Raw genomic sequence first — 23,261 nt, 5'->3', positions numbered from 1 at the left:
AGAAAGGGTTAACATCAGTTAGTTCAGGGTGCAGAGGGGATGGAGCAGAGCAGGGCATGGGGGGCGGTAGGATTCAGAGCAGACCAGGGCAGGAGGTTTGAGAGGGAAGGGAGTGGAAGGGAAAGGGGGTGGGTAGGAAGCAGGAGAGCAAGGGGGCGCCCCATTGGATAGGAGCACTCAGGGAGCTGAGGCTCTGGCAAGAAGAAAGGGGAGGAAAGGTAAGCAAGAGGGGTAGGGAAAGCATGAGGAAGAGGGGGCAGAGAGGACACTGGAAAGAAAAATAGAGAGAAGAGAGTCAGTTGGAGGGAGGGAGAACAGAGCTGAGAAAAGTGGTAAAGGCATCAGCCCAACATAAAGTGGGGCGGGGCACAGAGCAGCTTTCCATGGTCCTGACCAACCACGGCAGCAGGGAGTTTGCTCCCCTGGGGCATGGCTAACCCATCTAAATTCTTCTAGTGCTCACGGTTTTCCTGTCTTCTTTTTTCCTTTGGACCTCAGATGCATATTGAGTGAATCGTACTCTTTGGGTTAGTGCACCCTGTGGTCACTGGTACCACTCTTGTTTTATGTATGTATCTCCTCTTCCCTCTTCTCCCCTTGGTCAATCACTGTAATAGACTGAAGTATATTTTTCATTTGGAAGTGTTCCTGAAAATCATGTATTTGTGTGTGTGTGTGTGTGTGTATTTTACATTTACACAAGTGGGACTGTGATATGTATATATCTCCCATTCTATTTCTTACTCTTTCAGTAAGTAGTTATTTTTAAGGTCTACCCACATTTCTCTGTGAATCTAATCTATCGCTTCGGACTGCTGCATAGTATTCCTGGTGTACTCCCACCATGTTTTACTCTCCAATCTCCTAGGGATGGATGCTCAGGTGGCCTCCAACTCCCACCACCAATAACATGGCAGGTAACATGGCATATAGTCCTGTTACTGACCTGAGAATATCCTTGGGACATATACCCACAAGCAGAATTGCTGAATCATGGGGTATGAGTGGACTTTGTGCTATACTGCTGTCTAGATGGTGGAAGCAGTCTAAGCTCCTACAGTAATGTATGAGCGTTCTGATGTCCCCACATTGTCACCAATACTCAATACTGTCCAGCATCTTAACATCTGCTAATTACATATGGAAAATTGCTATCTCATTGCTGTTTTACTATGCATTTCTCTGAATAACAATGATTTTTAGAATTTTGTCATAGCCACATTAGTTTTTCTGTCACTCTTCTTGGCCTTGTTCCAAGGAGTATACCTGTAGGGGTCCCATGTCCCCTTCCTAACTCCCTAGAGGAGAAAAACATGAAACTATTGGGAAAATGGTAAAGCCATCAAAATGATAATAAGCTGCATAGGTCATGAAAGATAAGCCACAGTTGTTTCTTTTGTGATAGTTTAAGAAAATCATCAAGGGTATATATAAGATTTACAGATGACTTAAATGACTAGCATACGTATGAAGAAAGTGTTCAACCACCTGGTTATTAAAGAGATACATATTAAAACAAGGTACCATTTTCCTATACAATTACAAACACGAAAGCTCTACAATATTTAGTACTGGCAAGAGTGTGGTGAGGTGGGCGTTCTCACATGGAACACTGGTAGAGTGAGGGAGACTGGAAGGAGAGATGGAGCTGATACAAGGAGGAGGAGGAGAGAGGAGAGAGGGAAGGAGCCAGGGAAGAGAGGGAGAAGAGAGGGGACAATGTGGTGTTGGGGGTGGGGGAAGGGAGTGGTAGGGGGGGCAGCTGAGGGAATGGGGAGGAACAGAAAGAAGGGAGGATCAGGAAGACAGCAGAGGGCAAAGAGGCTGGGGCAGGGGGTCAGGAGTGAGGTGGAAGGGGAGCAGGCCCTTGTACCTGTGTTGATATTCACAGCAAAGGCATCCTCCTGGCCGGGCACCAGGCGGTCAGTGTCGTCCTTGGCCACGATGCCGATGATGTGGTATTCCAGCTTTGGGTTGAGGTCGCGGTCAACGGCAGTGATGTTGGCAATGACCGTGCCTGGCTCAGCCGACTCCAGCACGCTCACCGTCTGGATGGGGTTGAGGAACTCCGGGCGGGAGTCATTGATGTCGTCGATAAGGATAGTGATGATGGCCGTGCCGGAGAGAGGGATGGTGCCCCTATCGGTGGCCACCACTGTCAGCCTGTAGGATTCCTGCTCCTCCCTGTCGATGGTGGCATTGGCGACACGGATGACCCCAGTGACTGGGTGGATGAGGAAGCGGTCCTGAGCCCCCGCTTCTATTCGGTAGATCAGCTCCCCATTGAGGCCACTGTCCTTGTCCGTGGCTGTGACCTGAAGGACTGAGAATCCTATGGGGGCGGGAATGGGGAGTGGCTGAGCACAGTGGCCTCTTCCAAAAACCTTATATCAGGATACATTTGTTGGTGGTTCCTAAGGGCCCCATCTTGCCAGTTTTGCCCGTGGTTATCTTTTAGCATGTTTGCAACTTTGTAGGTAACTCTCATTTTATTTCACATTTCAGGATTATTTGAGAGATTGAAAAATCTTTACTAATTTAATGATTAGTAATATCTTCTGCATATTGTCTGCTTTTGACCTTTGTCCACTTATCTGTCAACTTATGCAAACTATGTAATTATGATAACTGGGGACAGATACCATTTTCTCAGTTTGTTTGCCTTTCAATATTGGTTGCTATTGTTTGGTGTAAAGAAATTTAACTTAGTATGCACCAAAATTTAATAGTTTTCCTTTTTTGAGTTTTGTTTCTCATATGCTTAGAACCTCTTTACCAGAAATCAGAGAAACAGTCACCTGAAGTTTTTTCTTTTGTTTGTAAATGTTTCTGTTCTTTTGTATTTTCTCTAGAACGTCTTTAGGTTTCATTTTAGTGTCTGATATGGGGTGAGAATCTGCACTGAATATTAATAGATATTTTGCACAGTAATTAGTTTTCACAACTGATTTCATTGTTTCCTTTTTTTTTTTTTTAAAAAAAAGGATTTTAAGTGCTCTCTATGCCTAATGTGGGGCTCGAACTCACAACCCCGAGAATAAGAGTCCACACTCCACCTACTGAGCCAGCCAGGCCCCCCTTCGTTGTTTCTTTAATCACATAATATTACTTTCCTTAATTTACCAGTATCTGTTCCTGGGTTACTTTGTCCCAGAGTCTTGTGCTCCTATCATGTGGTCGTAAATACTACAGTTCTGTAACATGTTACCATGTTGGTTCCCAAAGTAGTCTGAAAGCCGCCCCATTACCCCCCCCAAGAGGGGCAATTAAGGCAAATCTACCTTATTTATACTTCTATCTCAGAATGTTCTTACTCTTCCAGCTGACCTTTAGAATCAAATATACCCTCCAAATCATATTTGATTTTGATGGCAATCACATTCATCCTATTTTGACTTTAAAACAGTCTTTCCGTCCAGGGACATGGATGGAACATATCTTAATAAGCTCATTTTCCAGACAAACACTGTGGATCAGAGCAGGGTGGTGAGGGCCGCCTGGTTTTTCTGACCCCCCCTCTCCAGTGCTCTCTCTGCCCGCCCTGCCGCCCTTCTTTCTCCCCACTGGGTGAATTCTGCCTCCAACCTGTGAGGCTCCAATCCCCATGGACCAGCAAGCAGGTCCGGCCTGGGCCCTGCTTACCTGGTGGGCAGTTTTCTAGCAGGTGGACTGTGAGGGTGGGAGGGCTGAAGGTGGGCCAGTTGTCATTGTCATCCAGGACGGTGACCAGCAGGTCGGCTGTGCCATTGAGGAGTCCAATATCCTCAGCCAACAGTAGCAGCTCCAGGACCGGGGGTGAGAAGGCCTCCCGGTCAATGATGACACCGAACCTCACTGTCACCACGCCTGGCACCCGGCACCACCAGCCGAGGAGACACAAAGGAAAGGGGATACAGTGGGGAGACGGGGCAAGAGCCAGCCAGGAGGGGATAGAGAGAGGCAGGGGCGTGATAGGGGAAAGAGACGAAAGTGGAGCGGGGAAGACAATCACTGGATTTTCTTCCCTGAAGGCTCAACAAGCAGCGTTTAGGGAGGGCCCCCAGCGGCCAATTTCCTGTGATGAGCCTCTCCCCAGGTACCCTCTGCAGTGCTCCAGAGTCTTGCCTAGGACGAGGGACCCAGGGAGGAGCACTGACCTGCTCACCAGCATATCCCTTCCTGTTGTCACCTGTCACCAAGCTGGCCTCCTGTCCAGGACCGGACTGATGGGACACGGTCTCTGGGGAACTTTGGATGTGGTTTGAGGACAGACCTTTGGCTGCTTCTGGTGGACTAGAGGCCTGAGCCTCTGCCCGGGGCATGAGCAGATGGAGGGAGCGGGTTTGGGGGCTCATTGCCTAGGCTGAGAGCTTATGCACCAGCAGGTCCCTTGGGTTGGCTCCAAGCCTCCTGCTGGTTCCTCCTGCCCGGCCCCAGGGGGCTTAGTCCAGCTGCAAAATGGGCCTTATGAGGAATGGGGTCCCCCCGGAGAGCCTGGATCTAGCATGAGAAGGGAGGCCCTAGATCTAGCGGTGGGTCACTCCCACCCCAGCAGGAAGCCCTGGAGCCAGGCTGGGAGAGCTGGGGTGGCACAGAGCCCTCACCGGAGTGGTGGTCGATGTCGAAGAGACCACTCTGGGAGCCCAGCAGCTTGTAGGTCACCACGGCATAGATGTCCAGGTCTGCGTCCAGGGCCAGGATGGGCCCGTTGAGCACCGTGAGGGGGGTCCCTGGGCCAGGGGGAGAGGGGTCACTGCGGGGCCGACCTGGCCCCCGCCCGCCCCCTCCCCCACCCCGGCCCCGGTGAGCCATGGCTGACGATGGATGAGAGGGAGGGAGGTGAGGTGGACAGGGTGGGGAAGCCCTGGGCCGGGCTGCGGCAGCCTTGGCAGACTGACGCAGAAGCCTGGGGAGCAGCCTCAAAGCCCTGCTGGGGAGAAAACACAACAACGGTGAGCAAGCCCTTCTGGCCTGCCTGGAGCGCGCCTGCCTTCCCAGCAGCCTTTGAGGGTCACTCCGTGGGAGGGTCGGGGGCTCCCTGAGTGTGTGGGCACTGTCTAGCTATGCACATCCAGCCCAGTCTGTCCACACGGGTGTGTTCAAGATGCTCTTTATAGGGGCCTGGCTGTACCCGGCTAGGAATATGTGATCCCCGCATGTGTTCAGGACTCCGTGGTCACAGTCGTGAGCACACACCCGGGAGTGCTGGCAGGCCAGGGTTCCCCGTGCTTGGGCCCCTGTCTGCCGCTCCAAGTGGGCACGTTTGCACATGGGTACCTATGTGTGTGTCTGTGCGCACGAGCAAGCCCACACCGATGCCTTACACGGGCACGTACTAGCATGCATACACAGGCGGGATTAAGAGGTGGAGGGGGAATGTCCAGCCAGAGACAAGGAGCATCGTGGCTCATGTCTTTCTGTGTTAGAACCCAAGCTTCTGGGGCTGGGGAGGCTGGAGGAGGGGTGAGGGGGGCCTCCCCAGCGGCACGGTAAAAAGGAGAGTCTGTTCCTCTGAACAGGGTGAGGCTGGTCAGTGTACTTGTGCAGGGAAGGGGCTAGACTGGCCTACCTGGGGCCCCTTGGCCCCCCTCCTCTGATTATATGTGCTCCCTGAGCTTCCAGAAGCCTCTAGGATGCCCGTGTTCCTGGGGTGAGGGAGCAGGGAGGGGTGAGCTTACCCCTTTCCTGGGTAGTCTTCACGCCTTAATTGTCCCTCTTGGGGGGGGTAATGGGGCGGCTTTCAGACCACTTTGGGAACCAATGACCACAGCTGTCTTTTCCAAGCAGATCTATGGCCTCTTTGGTTGGCCCCCAAGAGGTGTGGCAACCCGGGGCCCACCAGCCCCTCAAGAGCGGTGCCCCTTCCTCCCCTCCACACCCTTTGCACCTGCGGGGGCTCTGGTCAGCCATGCGGTGAGGCTGCCTCCCCAGCCAGCCTTCAGCCGGGCCCCTATCAAGCGCAAGGGAGGTCCTCAGGCATCTGGGGCCCAGGTGGTGCCTCAGCAGCAGGAACTCCCAGGTGGGTCTGGCACCTACCAGCGGGAGCGTTCTCCATCACCTCTGCCTGGTAGGTGCTCTCAGTAAAGAGGGGATGGTTGTCATTCTCGTCTGCCAGAAAGATCAGCAGCAAGTCAAAATCCTGAGGGAGGCACAAGGGAGGGTTAGGTTGTAGGCCATGTTCTAGCAAAATGTTCCAGTGGGAGGAGGGTTGGTAGGTGGGGGGTTGAGGCGCAGAGGTAGAGGATTAAAAAGCCCACACTCAGGGTCCAGAGACCGGGGTTCAAGTCCCTGCTGTGCTAGCAGCTCACTTGGCGGCCTTGGGCAAATCGTTTCCCCTATCCGGGCCTCAGTTTTCCAGTCTGGCAAATGGGAATCCTAACTCCTTCACAGAGGTATTGTGAAGTGAACAGGGTGGACGCAATTGGCATTTAATCACGTTCCATCTCCTGGTAAGGAAGGAATTCAGGCAGGAAGATGACTCTTGGTTTTCAGACCCTGCAGGTCTGCCAGATACCCCAGTCTGGGCCCAGCCAAACTCTCCCCCAGTGCTGTACCTTGTGCCTTTCAAAAACCACAGTAGGGTCCTTATCTTAGAACCTCTCCATACCCCTGGATGCTATCTTTGTTGCAGAGCTGAGCAAACCAAGGCCCAGAGGTGGGGTGGTTATTCAAAACCACAGGGCGAGGTAGCAGCAGGGGGTGGGGGGTCCAGCCTCCCAGCTTCCCATCTCCCCCCACTCAATGCTGCTGTTCATGGGCAGGTTCAGCAGCACAGGGTCATTGTCATTGATGTCCAGCACCCGAATCCCCACCAGCATCTGGGGTGCGTTGGGGAAGAGGAGGAAGTGATGGGCGCGAGATGGGGCAGGCGAGCAAGGGGATGGTGATGGGTGGTGTGTGCCCAAGGATCAGTGGTTTGGGAGAAAAGAGGATAGCTGGTGTTCATTGAGTGTTTGCCACGTGCCAGGCACAGTGCTGATGACTGTATAGATATTGGCTCCTTCTAGTCCCTTCCACAACTTTGGGGTAGGGATAGTCTTCATTTTGCAGAAGAGAAGGAAAATGGGGTAGGAGAGAAATCTGCCTGTCAAAGCCACACACCCAATGCCAGGTAGAACTGGGATTTGAACCCGGCACGGGCTCACTTGGACACCTGAGCATCTAGCCCCCCGGCATGCTGCCTGCCACCTCCAGCATGCAGCCCTGCTCCCCCGTGTACCCCGGCCTCACCCTCCTGGCTATGCGTGGGTTCTCCGGGTTGTCCTTCACGGAAATGGTCAGCTTGTACTCTGGGACCCGCTCGCGGTCCAGTGGCCGGTTCACGGTGATGACCCCTGTCTGGGATGTGGAGGGCTCGTGAGCTGAGCAGCGACCTGGCCCCCATTTTAGGCTCTGGTCCACAGATGCCCAACTGCTTTGCCTGCAGCTCCAGGAGCAGCTGTGAATTCTCTCCCCAGATTGCCACAGATATGGTCTAGAAGGCCATCATGGGCTGGCGGGGTCTTGCCAGGGCAAGAGAGACCCACCAATGCCTGGGTCTTGCTCTTGGAGACGGGTGGGCCCCCTGAGAACCCCGTGGTGCTAGAAGCTGGTAATACTCCAAGAGGACAATGAGGACTTCCTGGTGCATCTTGGTAATAAACCAAATGGAACTGAGGCTCCAGCCCCATCTCTGCACATGGCAAGCCTTGGGGGTGACGGGGACCCCAGAGATGGCTCAGCTGGAAATCCAAGATTCCACACGACCCAGAGACTCCCCTGTCCCAGCAGAGGACGGAGGCTTGAGGAGGAAATTGAACCTGAAGACGCCCAGACAGCAGAGCAGAAAGCCTCTAGGGCTGGGCCCTCCTGTCGAGAAGGAACCCTGGGGGCCTCCCTACCGTGGCGTTGATGGAGAAGGCCCGCTCTCGGTTGCCTGCGGTGATGTTGAAGGTGAGGAGCGCGTTGCAGCCACTGTCGGCGTCACTGGCCAGGACACGGGCGACGAAGCTGGAGACGGGGCTATTCTCACTGATGGTGATGTTCATGGGCAGGTTCAGCAGCACAGGGTCATTGTCATTGATGTCCAGCACCCGAATCCCCACCAGCATCTGGGGCGTGTTGGGGAAGAGGAGGAAGTGATGGGCGCGAGATGGGGCAGGCGAGCGAGGGGGCGGGGCAGTGATGGACGAAGGAAAGGCGCAGGCGGCCATGGAGAAGGAAGAGGAAGAGGAAGACAAGGATAATAAAAAAGGCATGAAGATGAAAATGAGGATAAGAAGCAAGCCGAAAGGGCAAAGGGGCAGAGCCGGGCAGAGGGCAGGGGGGAAACGGCAGAGTGACAGGTGCGGAGGCCTGGCTGTCTGGGTGGGGAGAGCTCTGAATGGCCATGACCGCCAGGCCCCAGTGAGCCCCGAGAGGCACTGGCCAGCCTGTTAGGGGCTCTGCGGGTCTGGACTGGCTCCAGGTCAGCCTGGGGCCTCTCTGGGCACAAGGGTGGGCATATTAATAGGAACCTCTATGGAGAGTTGAGGTGGGCAGTGAGGGGAGCCCCTAGACTCACCGTGGAGCTGAGAGGAGGCACCCCCCTGTCGCGGGCACAGATGGTCAGGTTGTAAAAGGCAATGGTCTCCCGGTCCAGCTCCACATCCTTCCGGACCCGCAGCACCCCCTCCACAGGAGAGATCACAAATTCCCCTGGGTGTTGCCCAGGGGAGGCTGGAGTGAGCTGGGAATGGCCAGGAGCTGTGGAAAGCCCTGGCCTCTCCCTGCTTCCTCTAGCGAGCCTTACTCACCAGGGGTGGGGGACAGCTGGGTGCGGGGCCTCCCGTGCCCCCAGCTTCAGATCCTCAGGGAGCCTGCCAAGGGCTGGGCAGGGCGGGAGTGAGGGGGACAGAGAGCTGCTTGGGCTGCAGGTGCTCATGGGCCCGCTTCTACCCCAGCGTGCCTGAGACACCGGTTCAGTTCCCTTCCCTGGGCCACACGCAGGACAGGGACTGACCCTAAGTAAGACGGTTATGTCGAAAAAAGTGGGGGCCCCTTTCTACACAAGCATCCTCTCACCACTCTTGATCAGAAAATGATTAATGAAGGTCTCGGGTACTTGGTGATGTACAACCCCTTCCAGATACCACGTCTTGGAAAACGGGGAAAGGGCAAAGCTTACTCCCAAGGGACGGCTTGCTAGTGGTGATGCACAGGGCAGGACAGAGCGGAAGTGACTGAGGGCAGGGAAGCCCCCAGCTGCCCTCCATACAGCCCTGGTCTTGAGCCACAGCTGGTCTGTCAACAGGGTTCTGCCAGGCCCGGGGCCACCTCTTGGCCTCTCGTCAGACCTGACTTCTTGTCTTTGATGTTTTGGAAAGCCCTCAGCTGGCCCTTTGGCTTCAGTCCTCGTTTCGGCCTGGCCGAGGGGGCCGGATGTATGAGAGTGTCTACAGCAAGAACCTCAGATTCTCAGACTGGCCTGGAAGGGACCTCAGAGACCACCCAGGCCCTCGTGTCCTTTGGAAAATGAATCGAGAGTCCGGAGAAGGGTGACACCTTGTCTGAGCTCCCACAGCAAGTTCATTTCAGAACCAGTATTCAAATCCAGAGCTCTGGGCCTCAGCCTACTGCATCCATGGAACGGTGGTCTTTCTAGACACCTGATCAGAGTGGACCAGGGCGGGAGGTTTGGGAGAGAAGGCTGAGCACAGGGAGCGGGTGGAGGGGAAGGGCAGAGGGGAGCAGATGGGAGCCCGGGTGGGTAGGAGAAGGGCAGGGAAGGGGAGTGAGGGAGGTGGGGTGGATGTGAGGAAGGGGGGCTGCCTCTATGCATGCCCCAGGAACTGGGGACAGAGAGAAAAGACTTCCTTCACTTTTCCTCTGACACCTGGGGGAAAGGCCCAGGGTGGGGCACTGACTTGCTCGTGGACACACAGCACACAGGGGCACGGCAAGGATGGGGGCTCTAACTGCCAACAATTCCCTCTGCCTGCTCCTTCCCATCCTACCTCACCATCCCTGTCCCCTGCCGTTGCTGCCCTGACTCCCGAACAGCCCTTCTGTGCCCCCCACCACCCACAGCCTCACATGCCACACCCTCCCAGGGGGGTGGAAGCTGTCGGAAGCAGGATTTCCTGAGCCTGACACTCCAAGGTCTCACAAGAGTTGGGGATTCCCTTTCTCGGGGTTTCCCAGCCCTACCTGGGCCCCTGACCATGTGTGAACAGATGGCCTCCGACCCTTTCTCCAAAGCCAGCCACCCTCTCGAAGGAAGGAAAAGGGTTCTGAGAGCTCAGAAGGCCAGGCCTAAGGCTCTGGGGGACTGGGCCCAAGCTAGACCCCCATGAGATCAGCTCAAGGACCGCAGATTGGGGAGGTGGACAGGCCAAGGACTCCAGGACTCATTATTCTCGGCAGCTTGCCCCCAGGGAACTCCCCAGCATTCTACTCCTTTTGGAGACAGGGGTTAAATACAGAGGCTTTCCATCTGCATCCTGACTTCACTCCCATGTGCCCGTGGGCATGTGACTGAGCTTTGCCTCGATGTCCTCATATGGAAAATGGGCCAATAAAGAGGTACCATTGCATGGTGGCGCTGGGACCGGACAAGGCCTGGTCGACGTCATGTGTGCTGGACCCATGGCAGGTCTTGGTGTCATTAGAGGGACCCGGAAAGGAAGCCCAGGCAGTCCTCTGAAGGAAGTGGGGGCTTTCAGGGAGGATGAGGATGGATGGAGCGGACTTGACTGGAAGGGACAGCTGGAGGTCCCGAGAAGGCCAAGGTTAGCGGGAGGGGCTCCAGGGGATAGGGCCTGTTTCCCAGCTATTGCTTGACCACGTATGTCCTCTGCAGAGCCTGGTGGGGCTCGTGAGAACCCTGTCGTCTCTGATGTCTCCCCAGCCACAGGAGCCCCTCCAGGCTCAGGCTGCAGTGCTGGGAGCTGGGTGGCCCAGGGCATGTGCCTCTCCCTTCCGTGTGTCACCCAGCCGGCTCTCCACAGAAAACCATCCTGATGCGTAGCATGTCAGGTTTTCAAGTTACCACCGTGGTGTCACTGAACCTGCAGGTAGGAGGCGCTGCGGGGAGTGGACGCTGTGCCTTGTGGGAGCCATTCAGCCATGCCCCCAGGTTACCCCTCCCTCCCCCCCCCCCAGCCTTCCCTTGTCTATCCTGAAATGGGGCAGTGCTCTGTGATCCTGAAGTTATCTTTGGGCTCTTCCTTCCTAGGGGAAGGGGACTCCAAGCTTCTCTTACTCCGCCAGGCGGGGGGGGGGTGCCTCTCAGTCTCCTGGGACACCCCACATGACCCTTAATTCCTATGGCTGACCGTGATCATGTGTCAATTTAACTGGGAGGTTTGGCTCAGGCTCCAAAAATCCATGGTATGGAACCGTCTACAGTTTGTTCCGATACAGGTGTGAGCCCTGTACCCCAAAGCTGGGTGCAGTGAGGGCCTCTTGCTAGGAAGGGGCTCAGCCGCTTGCCCAGCAGACGCCCCTCAGTGAAGCTTCGGCAGCCTCCCGAACAGGCGCTGGAACTCCCATGCAATGATAAGGCCTCTATGGTTGTGAGAATAACAGAGAAAGTCCCTCACTGTGCTGGTTTTGGGAAAGGAAGACACAGGGCTTGGCCAGAGAAGGGACTTTTGGGACATGAAAGGGTGGCCTGTCAGAATGGAGTGACCTCCTGCAAGCTCAGGGTAGCAGGGGTTCCAAGTCTTGCCCTACAGAAGTGGAATTTTAGCCTCCTGATGGCGGATTCTACCCTTGGAGCTCTCGTCTGTCTTCTTCCCCAGTGCGGGCCTTGCATCTCGTGGCTTTGCATATCTCTGTGCTGACAGCTCCCAGGTACCTGCCTCCAGCAGAGACTTCCCTCCTGAACCCCTGGCTTGTGCATCTAAGCCCCACCTGACATCTCATAGCCCCCCTCATCCCCCACACCTGCTCCTGCTGCAGCCTCCCCACAAGCAGACGGTCATGCCCTCTCTCTCCAGTTGCTCAGACCGAAAGCCTGGTGTCATCTTAGACTTTCTCCACATCTAATAAGTCAGCACATCCTGTTGGTTCCAGCTCTGAGATATACCAGAGCTCTGTCTACTTCACCGTCACCACCTCTGGTGCGAGCAGCCTGGTTCCAGCTACACCATCTGTAGCCTGAGTGACTGCAACAGGCTCCTGTGGTCCCCCTGCTCCCACTCCTTAACCTCGACGGTCTGTTCTGAGCACGGGAATCAGGAGTGGCCCTGGTAACAGCTAAGCCCAATTGTGTGCCTCCTGTGCTCCAAGCCCTCCTATGGTTCCCAGATCACTCGGACCCAAAGCCGTGTCCTCATCATGGTCAGCAAGGCCCAAGAACATCTGGAGCTACTACCTCTCTGACCTCATCCCTTCCTGCTCCTCCGCTCGCTCGACTTCACACCAGCCACTGGCGTTCACACATGTGAACATGCCAGGCGTGTCTGGCCTCAGGGCCTTTGCACTTGCTGTTCCCTCTGCCTGGAATGGTCTTCCCCAGATGTCCACGTGACCCCCTCCTCCTTCCTTCAGGTCTTTGCTCAAATGTCACCTCCTCCCTGAGCACCCTATCCAGAACTGCAGCTTTCGCCTGGCATGTCCCATCTCTTGGCTTTATGTTTCTCCATAACACTTAGCACCTCCCAACATACTAAGTTATCTCCTCAGCCACCTAGGTTCCTCGCCTGTGTCTTCCCACTGGAACGCGTGTCTGTTTTGTACCATCCCGCATCCTCAGCACCTGGAATATGATTGGCATATGGTAGGTGCTCAATAAATATTTATTGAATGATCAACTGGTCAATTGAAAATCAGGATGTTTCACAAAGATTTGGATTTCTAGCTTTTGTCTTTAAGGTGGGAAGACCTCGCCCCTGTGGGCCTGCATGTTGACACAGCCACACTGGCCAGAGCTGAGCGTGACCATCACAGCCCCCACTACTCCCTACTGTCTTGCCTGGACCCCTTCCCCCATGTGTGTCCCCGGCCTGACACTGGCAGGCCTTTGAGTTTGAAATTCTGACTCTGGAGAAATGAGTAGAAACTGACTTGAGGAACTGCTGTGGCCAGGGCCAGCCCTGCTCTTCACCTGAGGACAAGCACCGAGGTAGCTGTGAAGCCTATTCATGGTAACAAGTTGTGTGGAAAAATCTGGGTGCTGAATGCATCTGGGGGTTCCTGAAGGTTTGGGGCAAGGATATTCATCCTCCCTCCGCCCTGGAGTCTTTCCTCTGGGTATGAGGCAGGGGCATTTTCTATCTGATTCTCAAAGGGGTCTCTGACCCTTCCAAGGCTACCAGTCTCAGATTTCAGAATGTTCTCACATATCCCTGTGAAGAAGGGGTGGGGAGAAGAGTATTTCCATCATCTTGTGGGTGGGGAAACTGAGGCCCAGAGAGCGCAAGGCCACGACTCCTAAGTGGGGTGGGGCAGAGGCCCCCAGGTTGTTCTGCCCTCCATGCCTGGCTCAGGCCCCACTCACCCAGAGGGTCTCCATCCACGATGCTGTATTCCACCTGCCCGTTGGGGCCTGAGTCCTGGTCGTGGGCCAGGAAGGTCCACACTCGGGGCCCCGGCTGGCCCTCGGTGACATCAAACGGCCCCTCGTAGTCTCGGGGAAAGGTGGGCACATTGTCATTGATGTCATTCACGTTCACAAGTGCCTGAGATGGTGGACAAGCATAGCTGGGGCTGCATCCCGGCTAGCCCTGTGCTGAGCCCAGTTCCCTCATCTGTAAAGTGGGTCTGATAATCCTGTCTCAGGGGGCTGATGCAAGAATCCTCAGGGATCATGGTTGGTTGGGGGGGCTTTTAAGCTATGCCTATGGATAAGTTACTGTCATTGTCAAAGCCTTTTTATGGGCATAATCGTCGTATTGTTCATAATAATGCTACATATTTCTATTTATTGCCCCACTATGGTCATTTCCCATGGTCTCATCCGCTCTGCCCACGCCCTGACAAGTCTCTACTATCTCCGTTTCATGGAGGCGGAAAGCGCAGCTCAGGCAGGCTAAATGACTCACCTAGAGTCACACAGCTAGGGAGCCGAAGAGCAGGGGTATAAGCTTCTGTTGGTTTGACCAGAGTTTGTGCTCTTCCCATGAAGGGGAGGAAGGCAGGTGTCATCATCTGTCTGACAGATGCAGCCATGCAGAGAAGTTCAGTAACCTCCTCAAAGTCACACAGCAAATTTGGCTGAGTTGCCAAGACCAGGACAGGGCTCTCAGATTTAGGTGTTTCTCCTGGACAATCTTCCCTTTTCCCCTTCCCCATTAGAGCTTTCTGGGCCCTGTCCTCCCCCACGTTGAGGCTATGTCCCACCCACCCACCGTGGTGGTAGAGGTGAGGCGCTGAGACAAGATCGGGCACTGGTCCGTGGCAGTGACGATCAGAGTGTAGTGGCCATGGCTAATCTCATAGTCCAGCTCCTTGGCAGCAGTGATGACGCCCTGGGGGATAACAGAGGGGACAAGGGTGGATCGATGGGTGGTGGGTCTGGGGCACCTCAGGCCACCCCAGGAAGCGTGCTCTGACATCCCGGCCATGATGGGGAGCCCCTGTTGCCGTCCCACAAGCTTTGCTTCCTTCTGCACTGGCTGCCCCCACACTTTCCTCCCAGACTCCATCTTTGCTCTGCTCCCACCTCCCATGATGTCATTGAGGTCCCTTCCAATCCCCTTAGCCACCTGAGCCTCCTCCTAAACCCCACCATCAGCTGCTGACCGTGTGTCTGTCGATACGGAAGGTGTTGATGATATTGCCTGCAACAATGGCATAGTTTACTGTGCCATTGGGCCCTTCGTCCAGGTCTAGCGCCTGGATGGTGATGAGGCTAGTGTTGATTGTGTCTGGGCCCTCATCCAGTAAGATCTCGTAGTGGGGCTGCTGGAACACTGGTGCATTATCGTTCTCATCCACGATGGTCACGTACACGTGAGTGGTGGCCTGTGAAGAAGAGTGTGGTCAGGTTCCTTGGTCAGCTAGCTAGAGGGGTCGAGGTGGACCTGGCTGGATAGTCTCCTAGGCTGGGATCACTTAGAATGATCCAATATGGTGAGAGAAAGAAAGAAGAATGAGAGGGTAGGAAGTCACAGGCTGGTAGAGGAGGAAATCAGAGAGGTTCCTCCAAAAGCCAAGCTAGGTAACAGTTTAGGTCCAAGATGGCACCACCATAGCTTTGTCTGTGTCCATGGCAGACATCACTAATCAATCGTGGCACTGCTGAGGCTAGAAACAGCCTCATGATCCTTGTCAGCACAGCGACCTAGCGATTCAAATTAGCGTATGAGATGAACCCTAGTAACCACCCCCAGCGACAGCTTTGGTTGGGCTGGGGCCTTACTGACCCTGGGCCTCCTGCCAGATCACCAAAGGCATGAATGTGATGTTCTCAGTCCAACACAGTATTAAGCTTCACCCACTGTTCATGTAAATGAAGAAATACCCATTTTCAGCATTTTTAAAAGGGAAGACATTGGGTTTCGGGCACTTAAATGGGCAGAATTTGTTGAACCATGAAGAATAAAGCTTACAGAACATGACTTCACTGCAACAACATTTTCTGCAACATATTCTCCTGCAATTGGCCATTCCTGGCTGATACTTGGTCTAATCAGACCACATGGAATGTCCAGCCAGTTGGAACTCAGTGATCGGCACTCAAGAACCATAGAGAGATGACAGATGTGGCATTTTGCGAGCAGAGTAGATAAATGAGAGAAGGAAATTAGTCACATGCTGATATTCTCTGTCCCTCGCGCTGCCCCCCTTCCATTCTCTGCTTCTCCACCTGGGAGGACATCCCCTGTGGGCCATCTCATCTGGGCTCCCTTGCCATCTGGCTTCCAGATGGGTTTCACCAACAGGAGGTCCTGGCAGAAGCCAGGAGGAGGGAAGAAAGAGAGGTGGGGCATTTCTTCCACATTCCTTCCTTTCCTCCCTGTAGTTCTGCCAGTGGCTGTGTTTTTCCTGCTGGGTGGCCCTTCTCCCATGACTCCAGCTCCCACTGGGCTCATGCAACTCACTTCCTCTTATTGTCCTTTTGGATGTGTGGGTGGTAATGGCTTCCTGCAGTTGCTAGTCTATTGGTGCTTCACCAGCCCTCTGTAAACAGTCCCCCCATTAAACTCTCTTCAGTTGAGCCCTGAGTGTGCCATCTGTTTCCTGCTGGGACCTTGACTAATACAAGCTATGATTAGTGACTAATATAAGATAATAAGGTTATAATAACTGCAAAGATGTCTGGGTAGAGAGAATATGACTAGACCATTGCCAAGGCCACAGAACAGAAAGCAAATGATACAAAAAGCTGGATGTAGACAGCTTGTGCACCTCTTTTTCCTGGGGCTTTGGAACCCACCTTGGGTGGCTCTAGAACCACCTGTGGAGGGACAGGTGGGCAGCAGACCTAGACCCAAGAAGATTTTCATTGCCCCTGAGGAGGCAATGAGTCCACTGAGCTGCAGCTGTGGATCTTGGAGGGGTGGGTGTTAGGTGGTTGCTAGAGTTGTTTCCAAAGCAGGTAGGGTTGGCACCCTTGAGATGGAGCTCTGTGACCTTGGGCATATCCCATTTCCTTTTTTGGACCTTTTCTGTTAATAAAGAACCTGACTTGATATCTACAGTTCCTTCCAGCTCAAATATTCTGGAGTTCTGGTCTGCTGTCATCAGTCACGTGGACTAAATCCCACCATCAGGGAGGCATTCTTCTGGGTCTTAGAATCTCAATGAATCTTTATAAAAACAATAATCACACAGAGAGGGGAAATGCATTATTTTAACATTGCTCAAACTTTTCTACCAGAGAGGGAACTTGCACAAAGTCTGAGGAATACTCTGGAGTGTCTGTCTTAAGAAGGAAATATCTTCAAAATCTCTCATGTTATCTATGAAAGCTCATAGGGATTTTAAAAAATGGACAGTAATACAATAATAGTAGAGGACTTCAATGCCCACTTACATCAATGGATAGGTCATCCAGACAGAAAATCAATAAGGAGATATTGGCCTTAAACTACACATTAGACCCGATGGACTTAATAGGTATATACAGAACATTTCATCCCCAAACTACAGAATACACATTCTTTTTAAGTGCACATGGATCATTCTCCAGGATAGATCACATGTTAGGCCACAAAACAAGTCTTAATTCAAGAAGACTGAAATCACATCAAGCATCTTTTCTGACCATGAGCGTATGAAACCAGAAATCAATTACAAGAAGAAAACTTTAAAAAAACACAAATACGTAAAGGCTAAACAACATGTTACTAAACAACAATGGGTCCATGCAGAAATCAAAGGGAAAATAAATACCTTGAGATGAATGAAAATGAAAATACAACTTTCTAAAATCTGTGGGAGAAAGCAAAAACAGTTCTAAGAGGAAAGTTCATAGTTATACAGGTGTACCTCAAGAAACAAGAGAAAATCCCAAATAAACAATTTAACTTTATACCTAAAGGGACTAGAAAAAGAACAATCAAAGCCCAAAGTTAGTAAAAGGAAGAAATAAAGACCAGAGTGGCAATAAGCAGAGACTTAAAAAACAATAGCAAGGTCAATGAAACTAAAAAGTAGGAAATGTAACCTTTTGAGATGGAATTATGAAGAAACAGAAAATCGGAATAGACTGATTACAAGTAATAAAATTTAATCAGTAATTTTAAAACTCCTCCCAAAACAAAAGTCCAGCACCAGACAGCTTTGCAGGTAAATTCTGCCAAATATTTAAAGAAGAGTTAGGAGTTAACCTCCTCAATTATTCTAAAAAGTTGAAGAGGAAGGAATGCTTCCAAACTTATTTTATGAGGCTGGGATTGCCCTGATACAAAACCAGTCAAAGACATCATGAAAAAAGAAAATTACAGGCCAATATCCCTGGTGAACATAGATGCAAAAATCCTCAACAATTAGCAAACTGAATTCAACAATACATTAAAAGGATCACACACCACAATCAAGTGGCATTTATTCCAGGGATGTGAGAATGGTTCGACATCCACAGAGCAATCAACCTGATACACTATGTTAGCAAAACGAAGGATAAAAATCATATGATAATCTCAATAGATGCAAAAAGAGCATCTGACAAAATTCAACACTCATTTATGATAAAAACTCTAAACAAAATTGTATAGAAGGAACATACTTCATCACAATAAAGGCCATATATAACAAAACCACAGCTAGCATCATCAATGTCAAAAAGCGGAAAGCTTTTTCTCTAAGATCAGAAATAAGACAAGAGGGCACCTGGGTGGCTCAGTTGGTTGAGCGGCTGCTTTCGGCTCAGGTCATGATCCTGGAGTCCCTGGATCGAGTCCCGCATCGGGCTCCCTGCTCGGCAGGGAGTCTGCTTCTCCCTCTGACCCTCCCCCCTCTCATGTGTTCTCTCTCATTCTCTCTCTCTCAAATAAATAAATAAAATCTTAAAAAAAAAAAAAAGAAATAAGACAAGAATGTCCACTCTTACCACTTTTATTCAATATAGTATTGGAAGTCTTAGCCCCAGCAATCAGACAAGAAAAAGAAATAAATGGCATCCAAATTGGGAATGGAAGAAATAAAACTGTTATTATTTGCAGATGACATGCTACTATACATAGAAAACCTTAACAACTCCACCAAAAAACTATTAGAACTGATAAACGAGGGGCACCTGGGTGGCTCAGTCATTAAGCATCTGCCTTCAGCTCAGGTCATGATCCCAGCATCCTGGGATGGAGCCCCACATTGGGTTCCCTGCTCAGCAGGAAGTCTGCTTCTCCCTCTCCCACTCCCCCTGCTTGAATTCCCTCTCTCGCTATGTCTCTCTGTCAAATAAATAAATAAAATCTTAAAAAAAAAAAAGAACTAATAAATGAATTCAATAAAGTCACAGGATACAAAATTGACATACATGAATTGATTGTTTCTATGTACTAATAATAAGCTATCATAAAGAGAAATTAAGAAAACAATCCCATTTACAATTACATCATAGAGAATAAAATACCTGGGAATAATTTTAACCAAGGAAGTGAAAGACCTGTAAGACATTAATGAAAGGAATTGAAGATGACACACAAAAAATGGAAAGATATACCATGCTCATGGATTGTAAGAATTAATATTGTTAAAATGTCCGTAATATCCAAAGGAATCCACAGATTCAGTGCAATCCCTATCAAAATACCAAAGGCATTTTTCACCGAACTAGAACAAAGAATCCTAAGATTTGTATGAAACCACAAAAGACCCCCAATAGCCAAAGCAATCTTGAAAAAGGACAGAACTGGGAAGATCATGACCCCTGGTTTCAAACTGTACTACAAAGCTACAGTAATCATAATAGTGTGGTACTGACACAAAAACAGACACACAGATGATGAATAGAATAAAACAGAGAGTCCAGAAAAAACCTCAGGCATATATGGTCAATTAATCTATGACAAAGGAGGCAAGAATATACAATGGGAAGAAATTTAAAATGGATTAAAGACTTGAATGTAAGACCTGAAACCACAAAATTCCTAGAAGAGAACCTAAGCAGTGAGCTCTTTGACATCAGTCTTAGCAATATTTTTTTTTGGCTCACTCCCTTGAAGCAAGGGCAACAAAGGCTAAAATAAACAAACAGGACTACATCAAACAAAAAAGTTTGCATGCAAACCATCAACAAAACAAAAAGGCAACTACTAAATGGGAGAAGATAATTGCAAATCATATCTCCAATAAGGGGTTAATATCTAAAATATATAAAAAACTCACACCTTAACAACCAAATAACCCGAATAAAAAATGTGCAGAGGGCTTGATAGACATTTTTTTTAAAAGATTTTATTTATTTATTTGACAGAGAGAGACAGCTAGAAAGGGAACACAAGCAGGAGGAGTGCGAGAGGGAGAAGCAGGCTTCGCGCGGAGCAGGCAGCCTGATGCAAAGCTCAATCCCAGGACCCTGGGATCACGACCTGAGCTGAAGGCAGACGCTTAATGACTGAGCCACCCAGGCACCCTGGATAAACATTTCTCTAAAGAAGACATACTGACGGCCAATAGGCACATGAAAAGATGCTCAACATTACTCATCATCAGGGAAATGCAAAATCAAAACCACAATGAGATATCACCTTATACCTGTCACTATGGCTCTTATCAAAAAGACAAAAAAAAAAAAAAAAAGAAAGAAAAAGAAAAATCACAAGTGTTCTAGTTCAATGGAACAGAGTAGAAGTCCGAGAAATAAACCCACAATTATATGGTCGATTAGTCTTCGACAAAGCAGGAAAGAATATTCAGTGGGAAAAAAATCTCTTCGACAAATGGTACTGGGAAAACTGGGCAGCTACATGCAGAAGAATGAAACTAGACCACTTTTTTACACCAAACACAAAAACAAATTCAAAATGGATGAAAGACCTAAATGTGAGACCTGAAACCATAAAAATCCTAGCAGAGAGCACAGGCAATAATATCTCTGACATCGGCCGTAGCAACAGTTTTCTAGATATGTCTCCTGTGGCAAGAAAAATGAAACCAAAAATAAACTATTGGGACTACATCAAAATAAAAAGCTTCTATACAGGGAAAGAAACAATCAACAAAACTAAAAGGCAACCTATAGAATGGGAGAAGATATTTGCAAGTGACATATCCGATAAAGGGTTAGTATCCAAAATATATAAAGAACTTAAACAATTCAACACTCCCCAAACAAATAATCCAATTAAAAAAAATGGGCAGAAGAAATGAACGGACATTTCTCCAAAGAAGACATCCAGATGGAAAACAGACACATGGAAAGATGCTCAACATCACTCATCATCAGGGAAATATAAATCAAAACCACGATGAGATACCACCTTACACCTGTCAGAGTGGCTAAAATAAAACACACACACACACACGAAACAAGTGTTGGTGAGGATGTGGAGAAAAAGGAACGATTGTGCTTTGTTGGTGGGAATGCAAACTGTGGAAAACCGTATGGAGGTTCCTCAAAAAGTTAAAAATAGAACTACCGTATGATCCAGTAATCACACTACTGGGTATTTACCCCCAAAATACAGAAACACTAATTCCAAGGGAAACGTGTACCCAGATGTTTACAGCAGCATTATTTACAATGGCCAAATTATGGAAGCAACCCAAGTGTCCATTGATAGATGAACAGATACAGAAGATGTGGTATATATATATAATGGAAGATGACTCAGCCATTAAAAAATGAAATCTTGCCATTGTGAAAACATGGATGGATCTAGAGAATATTATGCTAAGTGAAATAAGTCAGATAAAGAAAGAAAAATGCCGTATGACTTCATTTACGTGTAGAATAAAAAACACAAACGAACAAACAGAACAAAATGAAACAGAAACAGACTTATAGATACAGGAACAAATTGCTGGTTACCAGAGCGGGGAGGGGGGGGGGGGGCAGGTGAACTAGGTGAAGGGGATTAAGGGGTACAAACTTCCACTTACAAAATAAATAAGCCACGGGGATGAAAAGTACAGCATAGAGGATAGAGTCAATAATATTGCAATAACTTTGTATGGTAACAGATGGTGACTAGACTTAGCCCAGGGATCACTTCACAATGTATAAAATATTGAATCACTAGGATACACACTCGAAACTAGTAGAATATTGTACGTCAATTATATGTCAGTAAAGGGTGGATGCTTCAAATGCTGGAGAAAAGATGACCATCTAGGAAGGCCAGTGTTCATTTCATGGCTCCGCATGGTCCTGGATGCAGCTGTGAGCACTCACCACCCACAGGAGCCCCGCATGGAGTCCTCCCAAGACCTCTGAGATGACAGTAGAGCCCAAGAGTGCCACCTTGCAGGGAAGGGGCTCTTTCCAGCCTCACAGAAGGGAGTCGTGGTGCTGGCCTGCCTCACTTCCCCAGACTCCCAGAAGTTGGTCTTACCAACAGGGAGGTTGTAGGGGCTGGGAGAAGGGGCTGCCCCACAGAGCCCCTTCTCTCTGCAACCAGGCCTGAGCATGGGAGGGAGAGGTGGGTCTGGCTTCCTGCGGCCTCTGGAATAAGGAGGAAGTCAGTGCCCCAAAGGCCCTCCCAGCTGAGTCCTTCCTGCCCTGGCACTTAGGAAACAGTGCTTCAGGTTTCTGGACATGCCCACACCTTGGGCAATGCCTCTGTGTCTCACTCTGATGCAAACCCAGGAGGCTCACTAGTTGGCAGTGGGGCAGGGAGGAAGGAAGTGGAGGGGAGCTCAGGTGTTCTAGCCCACTGAAGGAGGGGACGGCTGGCCGTGGCTTCCCTCCCGATAGATAATCCCGTGCTCTCTTTATCCACCTTCTAGGCCCTGGAACCGAGGGAGTCTGGTCTCAAGGGTGGTCTAGGAGAGGCCAGGTGCTCTAGGGTCTCACCCTTCAGTGACCCCCCACCTCACCTCTGTCAGAGGCTGGCCACGGATGGAAGAGGGCCCAGGATCCACCTGATTGCAATCGGCTTTCTTCCTCCTATGGGTAGAAGAGCTAACACTTTGCCAGAAGGAAAGGCCCTGGGCTGTTTCCCAACATGGGGTCACAAGGTCAGGATCATGATGAAGGACCCAGTTATGTCCTGGCAGTCTCTGGCCCGTCTCAGGGGGACTGGCCATGTAATAAAAGCACGACGCCCACCTTTCCCCTATATAGCCTTCCCGTCCCAGGATGAGGACTGAGAGCTCCCAGAGAGCCTCTGACTAGGGCGAAGTCACCCACGGGGAACCCAGAATTCCTGGCTACCATTCAGTTCCACTACCCTGATTCCCACCCCAGGTGGACTCTGGCTGTCCTCTGTCCTTCAGCCTGGGGCCGTGTGAGCTCAAGACAGCTAGTGGGCCATCAAAGCCCTTAGAAGCTTCAGCAAGGCTGGGGTAAACAGTACAATGGCTGTGCCCCTCCTTCCCCTGACCCCTGGCCCTAGCCACTGCCACCCCCATTCCTTCATTTAGGAAGCCCCTTGCTCAGTTATCCGTTTGTCCATTCAGATAAGAGTGCTTTAAACACCTTCTCTGTGCCCAATTTTGTGCCAGGGACTCAGAATCCTCAGGCAGAGGCTCTGGTCCCCCAAAGTTCACAGTCTAGCTCAGGCGGGCAGGTACGCCCAGGTGCAAATCAGCTGGTTGGCAACTTGGGTGTGACAGCGGAAGGGAGTGTGAACAGTGAGGCCTGGAGGGGTGCCCAGTGGGGAAGCTCAGGACCCTTGGGGAAGGGGAAGGACTTGAGTTGAGCCCTGAGGGAGAGGGGAGGCGGGAGACCCCACCAGTGGTGCCAGTGCTGGGTGGGGGTGCAGGAGTGG

At 50.9% G+C, this 23,261-nt stretch overlaps 1 protein-coding gene across 2 annotated transcripts in view; it reads right to left on the bottom strand.

The window, feature by feature from the left end:
• CDH23 (cadherin related 23) overlaps positions 1 to 23,261 on the bottom strand; it is a 365,329-nt gene that overhangs the window by 17,357 nt on the left and 324,711 nt on the right. For both annotated transcript variants that reach the window (XM_021699647.1, XM_021699649.1), the window contains 10 exons: positions 14,686 to 14,907; positions 14,292 to 14,411; positions 13,442 to 13,622; positions 8,522 to 8,655; positions 7,860 to 8,069; positions 7,210 to 7,317; positions 6,016 to 6,118; positions 4,584 to 4,709; positions 3,643 to 3,846; positions 1,874 to 2,332 (listed from right to left, as the gene is read on the bottom strand). In XM_021699647.1, the coding sequence (XP_021555322.1) occupies positions 1,874 to 2,332; positions 3,643 to 3,846; positions 4,584 to 4,709; positions 6,016 to 6,118; positions 7,210 to 7,317; positions 7,860 to 8,069; positions 8,522 to 8,655; positions 13,442 to 13,622; positions 14,292 to 14,411; positions 14,686 to 14,907 (1,867 nt within the window). The remainder of the gene's footprint in view (positions 1 to 1,873; positions 2,333 to 3,642; positions 3,847 to 4,583; positions 4,710 to 6,015; positions 6,119 to 7,209; positions 7,318 to 7,859; positions 8,070 to 8,521; positions 8,656 to 13,441; positions 13,623 to 14,291; positions 14,412 to 14,685; positions 14,908 to 23,261) is intronic.

The sequence above is a fragment of the Neomonachus schauinslandi genome, chromosome 6 (assembly GCF_002201575.2).
Source record: "Neomonachus schauinslandi chromosome 6, ASM220157v2, whole genome shotgun sequence".
In the NCBI taxonomy this organism is placed as follows: domain Eukaryota; kingdom Metazoa; phylum Chordata; class Mammalia; order Carnivora; family Phocidae; genus Neomonachus; species Neomonachus schauinslandi.
This window is presented reverse-complemented; position numbering and strand designations above follow the sequence as displayed.